The following is an 11,551-nucleotide window of genomic DNA, read 5'->3' on the forward strand; positions in this document are numbered from 1 at the left end:
ACAATACTATACACCCTCAGCTGTCATCAATCAGTAGTCACATCTACAATACTTCACACCCTCAGCTGTCATCAATCAGTAGTCACATCTACAATACTATACACCCTCAGCTGTCATCAATCAGTAGTCACATCTACAATACTATACACCCTCAGCTGTCATCAATCAGTAGTCACATCTACAATACTTCACACCCTCAGCTGTCATCAATCAGTAGTCACATCTACAATACTATACACCCTCAGCTGTCATCAATCAGTAGTCACATCTACAATACTATACACCCTCAGCTGTCATCAATCAGTAGTCACATCTACAATACTTCACACCCTCAGCTGTCATCAATCAGTAGTCACATCTACAATACTATACACCCTCAGCTGTCATCAATCAGTAGTCACATCTACAATACTATACACCCTCAGCTGTCATCAATCAGTAGTCACATCTACAATACTATACACCCTCAGCTGTCATCAATCAGTAGTCACATCTACAATACTATACACCCTCAGCTGTCATCAATCAGTAGTCACATCTACAATACTCTCCACCCTCAGCTGTCATCAATCAGTAGTCACATCTACAATACTATACACCCTCAGCTGTCATCAATCAGTAGTCACATCTACAATACTACACACCCTCAGCTGTCATCAATCAGTAGTCACATCAACAATACTACACACCCTCAGCTGTCATCAATCAGTAGTCACATCTACAATACTATACACCCTCAGCTGTCATCAATCAGTAGTCACATCAACAATACTATACACCCTCAGCTGTCATCAATCAGTAGTCACATCTACAATACTATACACCCTCAGCTGTCATCAATCAGTAGTCACATCTACAATACTATACACCCTCAGCTGTCATCAATCAGTAGTCACATCAACAATACTATACACCCTCAGCTGTCATCAATCAGTAGTCACATCAACAATACTATACACCCTCAGCTGTCATCAATCAGTAGTCACATCTACAATACACCCTCAGCTGTCATCAATCAGTAGTCACATCTACAATACTATACACCCTCAGCTGTCATCAATCAGTAGTCACATCAACAATACTCTACACCCTCAGCTGTCATCAATCAGTAGTCACATCTACAATACTCTCCACCCTCAGCTGTCATCAATCAGTAGTCACATCTACAATACTACACACCCTCAGCTGTCATCAATCAGTAGTCACATCTACAATAATACACACCCTCAGCTGTCATCAATCAGTAGTCACATCTACAATACTACACACCCTCAGCTGTCATCAATCAGTAGTCACATTTACAATACTACACACCCTCAGCTGTCATCAATCAGTAGTCACATCTACAATACTACACACCCCCAGCTGTCATCAATCAGTAGTCACATCTACAATACTATACACCCTCAGCTGTCATCAATCAGTAGTCACATTTACAATACCACACACCCTCAGCTGTCATCAATCAGTAGTCACATCAACAATACTACACACCCTCAGCTGTCATCAATCAGTAGTCACATCTACAATACTACACACCCTCAGCTGTCATCAATCAGTAGTCACATCTACAATACTACACACCCTCAGCTGTCAGCAATTAGGTGCCATCACATACAGACAACAGTATGCAGACAGACACTGATTTTACAAACATTAGGAACACCTGCTCTTTCCGTGACATAGTCTGACCAGGTGAAAGCTATGATCCCAAACAAACTCTCTCACACAAATATACTCCCCTCCCTTTCATCTTCTCTGTTGGCTATTCCCTAATAGGACCTGGTCATGTGACCATTAAGTCTGTTAGTAGGACCTGGTCATGTGACCGATAATGGTCTGTTAATAGGACCTGGTCATGTGACCGTTAATGGTCTGTTAATAGGGCCTGGTCATGTGACAGTGGACGGTCCCCTAAATAGGGCCTGGTCATGGGACAGTGGACGGTCCCCAAATAGGGCCTGGTCATGGGACAGTGGACGGTCCCCAAATAGGGTCATGGGACAGTGGACGGTCCCCAAATAGGGTCATGGGACAGTGGACGGTCCCCAAATAGGGTCATGGGACAGTGGACGGTCCCCAAATAGGGTCATGGGACAGTGGACGGTCCCCAAATAGGGCCTGGTCAGGGGACTGAGCCAATCTCTGGCAGAGTGACGGCACTAAATGGGTCACCACCACCATCAGTCACAGTTCCATCCTCACTGAGACACCGAAGCGCGTGACACACTCACACACACACACACACACGCGCCTGCCCAAAGGGCCTCTCCACTAATTAAAAACATGGAAAAAGAGGACATCTGAGGACGCTGACACCATATCTCTTGCACTCTCTCTCTCTCTCTCTCTCTCCCTCTTCCCCCCTCTCTCTCTCTCTATGCCTCTCTCTCTCTCTCTCTCTCTCACACACACACACACACACACACACACACACACACACACACACACACACACAACACTCCTCACTATCAACCTCTCTACACACTACTGTATGTTCTATCTGAAAAAAGTGTGTGTAGATTCTGTGGCATGCCAACAGATCAGCTCAGATCAACACACACATGCATCGTGCGCTAGGGTCAATAGCTCACTGCACACTACATGGCCCAAACCCTTACTATCTGTGTTCTTCTGTCCAGGTGGATGGTGGCAGGAAGTCAGTGTGTTTTTTAGGCGTCCAGACACAGTAAGCCACATTAAGCACAGGAAGTGGACCTTTTATTGTCTCGAGTCTTGCTAACTCAATTGGTTGGTTGGTTGGCCTGGTTTTCAGTTGCTCTGATATAACAAAGCCTTATTTTACTATCGGTTTACATTATATTTACTTGGACATTACATTGTAAAACCGCAGTCTTTCACTTGAAGGTACAAGGTGCTATAGTTATCATTGTATTTGAGGCAATTACCCGAAAGTACACATAGTCTTGGCTGTAATGAAAATGTGAAATAATTTGAAGAATTTCTACTGCTCTATTTGGAACTTGACCACTCTGGCCAGTGTCACCATGGTGATATGCAGCAGGTGGTTGTCATGCCATTGTGAGTGGGTGAAGGCTGTGCCCTCACGAGCAGGTTGGGCACCAGGCTTCAAGGCAGGTTGGGTAGGGGGGGGGGGGTGTGCGTTTCTCTGTCTGAACGCTCTTTAAGCCTTCGCTGTCTGCTTGGGATTGTGTGTTAAGCCTTGTCTGCGAGGCAGCAGACACACACTGCAGGAGAATCTATATCCCTTACCACCCTGTTTTTCTGTTATTTTAATATCCCCCCCTTGTCCTCTCTCCTCACTTACTTTGAGATTTCACTTTGCAATATAAACTCAGCAAAAAAGGAAACTTCCCTTTTTCAGGATCCTGTCTTTCAAAGATAATTCGTAAAAATCCAAATACTTCATTGTAAAGGGTGTTAACACTGTTTCCCATTCTTGTTCAATGAACCATAAACAATTAGTGAACATGCACCTTTGGAACGGTCGTTAAGACACTAACAGCTTACAGACGGTAGGCAATTAAGGTCACAATTAGGAAAACTTAGGACACTAAAGAGGCCTTTCTACTGACTCTGAAAAACACCAAAAGAAAGATGCCCAGGGTCCCTGCTCATCTGCGTGAACGTGCCTTAGGCATGCTGCAAGGAGGCATGAGGACTGCAGATGTGGCCAGGGAAATAAATTGCTATGTCCATACTGTGAGACGCCTAAGACAGCGCTACAGGGAGACTGGATGGACAGCTGATCGTCCTCGCAGTGGCAGACCACGTGTAACAACACCTGCACAGGATCGGTACATCTGAACATCACACCTGCGGGACAAGTACAGGATGGCAACAACAACTGCCTGAGTTACACCGAGTCCATCAGTGCTCAGACTGTCCGCAATAGGCTGAGAGAGGCTGGACTGAGGGTTTGTAGGCCTGTTGTAAGGCAGGTCCTCACCAGACATCACCGGAAACAACGTCGCCTATGGGCACAAACCCACCGTCACTGGACCAGACAGGACTGGCAAAAAGTGCTCTTCACTGACGAGTCGCGGTTTTGTCTCACCAGGGGGGATAGTCAGATTCGCGTTTATCGTCGAAGGAATGAGCATTACACCGAGGCCTGTACTCTGGAGCAGGATCGATTTGGAGGTGGAGGGTCCGTCATGGTCTGGGGCGGTGTGTCACAGCATCGTCGGACTGAGCTTGTTATCATTGCAGGCAATCTCAACAATGTGCATTACAGGGAAGACATCCTCCTCCCTCATGTGGTACCCTTCCTGCAGGCTCATCCTGACATGACCCTCCAGCAGGACAATGCCACCAGCCATACTGCTTGTTCTGTGCGTGATTTCTTGCAAGACAGGAATGTCAGTGTTCTGCCATGGCCAGTGAAGAGCCCGGATCTCAATCCCATTGAGCATGTCTGGGACCTGTTGGATCGGAGGGTGAGGGCTAGGGCCGTTCCCCCCCAGAAATGTCTGGGAACTTGCAGGTGACTTGGTGGAAGAGTGAGGTAACATCTCACAGCAAGAAGTAGCAAATCTGGTGCAGTCCATGAGGAAGAGATGTACTGCAGTACTTAATGCAGCTGGTGGCCACACCAGATACTGACTGTTACTTTTGATTTTGACCCCCCCCCCCTTTGTTCAGGGACACATTATTACATTTGTTAGTCACATGTCTGTGGAACTTGTTCAGTTTACGTCTCAGTTGTTGAATCTTATGTTCATACAAATGTTTACACATGTTAAGTTTGCTGAAAATAAACGCAGTTGACCGTGAGAGGACGTTTCTTTTTTTGCTTAGAACATTAAGTGCACCACGCCATCTCTTTCTCTTCTCTTCTGTCTCTGTGTGTTTGTTGTGTTGATGATAATGTTCTCTCCCTCCAGGACACAGCCAGTCTGAAGGTGTGGCCCAGCACCAGTCCCAGTGAGCTGATGGAACAGGCATTGAGGAAATGGCTAACGACCCACGGCCCCGAGGAGGAGGGACGCCAGGCCGAGCAGTATGTTCTGAGGGTCAGCGATAAGCTGGAGTTCCTCTGTGGAGACCACCCCCTCATACAGTACAAGGTGACCCCTTACTCTTAGGCTAAACCTCAGTGCATACAGTGCAAAGGGACCCTAATGTTGCCCAATGATCCCTTCACCTTTAACCCCTAAACCCTCTGTAGAGTGCTTTCTTACCATCAAATTGCTCCCTTTCTCAATCTCTTAACCTCGAGTTTCTGTGCTGTGCTGACCTCAACTCTCCTCTGAAAATGACCTTGTGTATCTCAACCATTCCTTAATGATTAATATCATAAATAGTAAACTCTCTTCGACCGTAACGGTTAATGTTCCAGTCTCAATGTTCCAAGGTCAGAGCGTGTGTAGGGAGCGGTCAGGTTAGGGTTGAGGAATGTCTTTAGGTTACGACCGTAACCCCGGTTCTCTGATGGTATGAGTGAGGTATTTTACTTATGGGATACGTAAGTATCGTCAGAAGCCTTTATTACACTAAGCCAACCATGATTGGCTAGATGTTGAGACGTCGGGGAAGGGTGTCCCTCCTACCCTATAAAAGGTCCAACGCAGCGTCTCATTCAAAAATAAGCAACGCCTCTTCCTCGCTCCTGCAAGGAGGGTGGTCTGGTGAAATACCTCACTCATACTATCAGAGAACTGTGGTTACAGTCGTAACCTAAAGTTTTCTTTCAAGTTTTCATTTCGGTATTTCACTTATGAGATAATCTGATTCCCGTATTGCCAGACAAGCTTATCCTGACGACCGACTGCACTGTGCTGTATATCACACACATTGGCTTTGCCCCTCAGAAGATCCTACACGTAAAGCAGTATGCGCCAGGGTCGGTGCAGTGACCTTTAAAACGTTGCAAATGTATGAGGTGAAGCACAACTTGCTGCTGAGCAAATATCTTGGATAGATATACCCAGGACGTAGCCATTCCTCCAGTGGAATGAGCCCATAGGCCAGCAGGAGACTGAAGACCCTATCTTGTATATGCCAAAGTGATAGCCTCCACTATCCAGTGGGAGAGGCGTTGTTTAGTGAGCGCTTTACCTGTGTGAGGTTTCACCCAGGAAACAAACAGCTGATCACATTTTCGAAACCCCTTGGTCTTGTCCATGTAGATGTGCAGAGCGCGTACTGGACACAACATATGCAACCGTTGATGTTCCGGAGAGGGAAACGGTAGGGGATAAACAGCTTCCAGCTCAAGGGAAAGACGCATCAAAGATGGATTCATAATCTTAGGGATAAAGGCGGGGTTAGGCCACAATGATACCTTATTGTTACCGGGTGCAAATTGTGCGCATGACGAGTGCAATGAGAGTGCATGAATGTCACTCACACTCTTGGCGGAGGCCAATGCTAGTAATAGCTTGGTCTTAAATGAAAGCATCTTCAGTTTCACCTGATCCAGGGGCTCAAAAGGCTGTTGGCATAGAGCATCCAAAACAATTGATAAATCCCATGACGGGGCAAGCTGTTTGGACACTGGACACAGACGACGTGCACACTTCATAAAACGGGCGACAAGGGGGTGTTTCCCCACTGTCGTTGCTCCCAAAACCTACATGACAAGCCGAAATGGCTGCTAGATATACCTTAATAATAGAAAAAGCATTTCCTTTTTCTAATAATTCCTTTTAGAAACAACAGAATTACCGGGACAGAGCACTGGAATGGCACTGTCTGTGATTTAGTGCACCATTCCTCAAACACGCACCATTTACAATCATAAAGGGACCTGGTGGATGAGGCTCTAGCACTCTGAATAGTCTAAATGACATTTTAGGGAAGCCCGGGAGTGTTCAAGTTGCACCATCAACGGGCCAGGCCCAGAGTGCCAACCGTTCCGGGTGAGGATGGACAATCTCCCCTCCTGCCTGGCACTGTAGGTCCCGACGCAAGGGAAAGGGCCACGGATGGCCGCATAGTAGTTGAGTGATCTCCACTAGCCAGTGTTTCTCTGGCCAATGTGGCACTATTAGTATGAGAGAGAGGGTGGGGGAAATCAGGGCCAGTGGGTGGGAATGCATACAGGAGGATGCGTGGCCACTCGCGCGCCAACACATCCACTCCCCTGAATGTATCCCGATCCCTTTAGGGAAAAGAACAGTGGACATAAAGATCCACTGTTGGCATGCTGAGGTGCATCCAAACCTGATTGGCTACCTCTGGGTGGAGCTTCCACTCTCCGCATAGAGGGTTCCCCCTGGAAAGTAAATCTGCCCCCAGATTCAGTACTCCTGGTACATGAGTAGCTCTCAGTGACTGGAGATGCACACTGCTCTACATAATCAGTCTGTGTGTGTGAGGGGATTACAGTCCCCCTAGCCTGTTTATGTAAGCCACAACAGTGGTATTGTCTGTTCTGACTAGAACATGACGACCCTCCAGAAATGGGAGGAGCAACTTTAATGCTAAGGACACTGTAATGAGTTCCAGTCAGTTTATCGGAGTAGAACGGAGATGGGGTCTCCACACCCCGTTGACTGTTCTGCCGTCGTGGGACGCACCCCAACCCGAGAGAGATGCGTCGTGACTACTTTTCTGGATAAAAAGAAAAGTCCGGTATCTTCAGGGGTGCAGTGCTACCATGCAATATATGGAGATCTGTACACGGTGATGTTTGTGATGTATTGGGCTCAGAACTAGAGAGGAGACCCAGCGTTGAAACACTCTCCTATTCAAACGTCCTAATGGGATGACTACTAAAACCTAGCTGCCTCAGGCATGTTTTGACAGACACCAGCCAGGTTCCCTCTGCCTAGCACTGTTTTGCAATCTTGGAATGTTCTTATACGTTCCACTGAAAGGCAAGCTTTGAATGATACTGAATCTAGGATTAAACCTAGGAAAGAGATTGTCTGCATGGGAATCAGAACGCTCTTTACTGTGTTTATTCTGAAACCTAGAAATGTCAGGTGTTCCAATAGTAGCTGACTGTGTTCTAAGACTTCTTGTCTCGTTTGCGCGCACAGCAGCCAATCGTCTATGTACATCATCAACCGAATGCCCCTCTCTGAGTGGGGCTATGGCTGCCTCGGTACACTTCGTAAAAACACAAGGTGACAGTGAGGCTGAAGGAGTACCATAAATTCATAGATTACACCTTGAAAAGCGAATCTGAGAAATTTCCTGTGAGGAGGGTATATTTAGATGTGAAAATAAGTGTCCTTCAGGTCAACAGATACGAACCAATCGCCTGGGCGCACAGAACGTATCCTTTCTCATGTGCCTGTTCAGAGCACGTAGATCTAGGATCGGGCGTATGGGTCCTTGGTGCTATGGGTGGGAAGGGAGGCTTCTTAAACCAGGGTGTCCAAGGTTCTCTGCTGCCCTGAGCTCCCAGCCTGGGGGGCTGGGCATCTGGAGATTTTAAAGGTTGAGGGGGGTCGACCTGCTGCAGCCTGGGTGAAGGTGCGGCGAGGCACTGTGCTGTGCTGTGTCTTCCTGGGCAGACAGCTGGAGGGCTTCTCCCTCCCTCTTTTTCCTCCACGCACCGTTTCTGCATCATCTCGACAATGGGACCGAAAAGGCCTTTAGGGTTTACTGGAGCGTCCAGGATCTTCAGCTTCTCTCTCTATCAGACACCGTGGATAGGTTGAGTCATCGAGCCCTCTCCTGGGATATCATAAGTTCCATCACTCTTCCTGACGCCTGGACAGCAGCTTTGAGCAGACGCAGGTTGAGGTCTGTGGTAACACAGATCTCATCCCACAGACTCGGCTCCAGTGTGACCGCGAGTTCCTCTTGTAGCGCAGCTTGGTATGCCAAGAGCTCTCACCGCTGTGGCGACCAACCTGTAGACCTTCTCTGTTGCAGAGGACTGGAAGTGCTTGTACTTGGTTGGTAAGGTGGGGCCAGTTGAGGTAATGGAGGACTTCTGGCTGGGGTGTAGATGGGAAGCCACCAGGGGTTCAATGAGGGGCATGTGGGCAATCCCAATCCCTGCCATGTCAACACAGTTCAACACTGATCCACCTTGGACAGGGTTCTTGGTGTACTCCAGTACGGGTAATCTCCTCCAGGAATTCTGAGAAGACTGGTAGTAATTTCCTGGCTGCCCGTTTGGGTAGCCTCTTACCCTCGTAGCTGGATGTGGTGGTCTCTGCTACTGCATTGGGACAGGGAATCACCAGTTTATTAGCAGCGTGTTTGCACACGTCCTGCAGGTCCACACCGAGAACTGGTGTTGATGGCTCCCCGCCTGCGTGCCCGGTTTTGGATTCCCCGGCTAGAGGCTTGGTGGCCTGGCCTGAGGGGATGAAGGAGTCTTCGTTTCCATCCGATTCCGAAAGGAGTTGTGATCGTCTCTAATCAGGAAGCCCAGCAGGGAGGCGTCAAGGTGGTTGTTGGAGTCCTCCAACAGCAGGGCAATGGCGTCGAGCTGGTCGCCCCAGCTAGCAGCTAGCGCTAGCCGTCACGTTTTCACGTGGGGATATCCATCGCCTCTGGTGAGTCGCCGGCCCCCATGTTAGGAGGGTCCTGTTGACTCAGTCTAGCGTGGCGTGCTAGCCTGCAACGGAGGCCCTTCACAGTGAAGAGGGCACAGTGTGGACAGGAGACAGGAGAGGATAAGGCAAGCAGAGCACACAGTGTTCAGAGTGGGTGTGTCCAGAGTGGGTGTCTTTGGCCGATATCTTGTTTCCACAGGAGCAGATTCATTCCACAGGAGCTTCTCCTCGTTTGGGGAGGGAGATGTTTTTGTCGCCATAGCGTGGATCCTATGTTTTTAGCTGTCAGAAAAAAACTAGCGTGGTAGGCTAGTCCGATAGCTAGTGATTTAGTGGGTTATCTCTGACGGTGGCACTCGTGTGATGGCCGGATACTGTTTCTGAAACAACAGGTTACAAAAGATAGCTTGGGGTCGGTAGTAAAAACGTTTCTTGTCGAAGTAAAACCACAGACGCTAGCTAGTGAATAATTGTATATAATCCTCTAACTATGGTGAAGGAAAAGGAAAATTGTCACCACCGCACAGTCCTGAGAATAGAACCTGGAGAGCGAATTGTAAGCTCACATCTGTGGACAGTTTAGCTTGTTCTGGAAAATGCAGTTGTGTCGAGGTAAGCTTTCTGATGAAAAGCGAGAAGAGGTGTTTGAAGGACTCAGGCGCTGCTCAATCATGGCTGGCATAGTGTTATAAAGGCTTCTGACGAATACGCTGGGGACGAATACGCTGGGGACGAATACGCTGGGGACGAATACACTGGGGACGAATACGCTGGGGACGAATACGCTGGGGACGTATACGCTGGGGACGTATTCCATAAGTGAAATACCGAAAGGAAAACTTGAAAGAGAACTCCTTGTGTTTAGCCATAAACAAGACTCAGTGATCCTGAAACAGTAATTTGACTGATGTCCTAATAAAGCCTCATTAATAACACTGTCTTCCTGGAACACATTACTGTTACTCTCAAACCTGGTAGGTGTGTATGACTGAATCCATATGTGTATGAGTGTGTGTGTGCGTGTGATGAAGCAGACTCTGACCATTACGCCCTGCAGAAATGGGTCCGGACCCATTTACTCTCGTTCACGGAAAAGTGTTTAGAACCAGGAACCATCTGATCTACATATGTCATGTCTATACATTAGATATGGGTTACCTTCCATCTGATTTCCTCTCTTTGACCTCTCATCCCTCAGTGTGTGTACTCTCCCTCTTCTGTCCTCTCCTCAGAACATATGGACTTGTGTGATGTCTCTCTGTTTGGGTGTGTGGTGTTTGTGTGTGCGCGCCATTCACATTTGTAAGAGGTGGCAGGTAGCCTAGCGGTTAAGAGCGTTGGGCCAGTAATCAAAAGGTTGCTGTTCCAATTCCCCGAGCCGACTAGGTGAAAAATCTAGCAAGGCACTCAACCCTAAAATGTACATTTGGATATGTGTGTACCAAAGACTGCATAGAGAATTGTTCTCTCTGTATTAACACCTCCTCTCTTCTCTGTCCCAGTACATCAAAGCCTGTCTCCAGGCGAAGGAGTGTCCCCACCTGACCCTGGTCCAGGTCAGCACAGTCCAGGCCATGTTCGAGAAGGAGATCTCGGCCATCGGAGCTGTGGTCAACCGAAAGAGCTCCAACCCCCCCTTACCCCTGCCCCCCAAGAGGAGGGGACCCTCGGTCAGTTACACGACACAGACACACAGAGAAAGAGAGAGAGAGAGTGTGTGTGTGTGTGTGTGTGTGTGTGGTGTGTGTGTGTGTGTGTGTGTGTGTGTGTGTGTGTGTGTGTGTGTGTGTGTGTGTGTGTGTGTGTGTGTGTGTGTGTGCATATATAGGTGCAGGTATGCGTTAGTGAGTCTTTTATGACGTTTCGCCTGGTCCTAAAGGTCAGGTGCAGTTGAATTGCTCATTAGGGCTTAATTGCACAGTACCGTGACGACTACGTCCCACGGTGACAGGTGACATCTGACAGTAAATGACACACCTGACAATCATTAGCACTTCAAATGTCAATCATCACAACTAAATGTCAACATCAACAAGACTGCATCTGCACTGATCTGAAAAGAAGAAAGATGGTGGTCAAACAGTGATGTCTTGTGGTAGTTGGAC

The 11,551-nt window shown here is 47.9% G+C and overlaps 1 protein-coding gene across 1 annotated transcript in view; it reads left to right on the plus strand.

Annotated features, from left to right (window-relative positions):
- The window catches only part of LOC120018079 (phosphatidylinositol 4,5-bisphosphate 3-kinase catalytic subunit beta isoform-like), an 87,860-nt gene that overhangs the window by 62,597 nt on the left and 13,712 nt on the right, over positions 1–11,551 (plus strand). Inside the window, exons 6-7 of the mRNA XM_038961044.1 lie at positions 4,869–5,051; positions 10,949–11,116. Of these exons, the coding sequence (XP_038816972.1) occupies positions 4,869–5,051; positions 10,949–11,116 (351 nt within the window). The remainder of the gene's footprint in view (positions 1–4,868; positions 5,052–10,948; positions 11,117–11,551) is intronic.

The sequence above is a fragment of the Salvelinus namaycush genome, chromosome 23 (genome assembly GCF_016432855.1).
Source record: "Salvelinus namaycush isolate Seneca chromosome 23, SaNama_1.0, whole genome shotgun sequence".
In the NCBI taxonomy this organism is placed as follows: domain Eukaryota; kingdom Metazoa; phylum Chordata; class Actinopteri; order Salmoniformes; family Salmonidae; genus Salvelinus; species Salvelinus namaycush.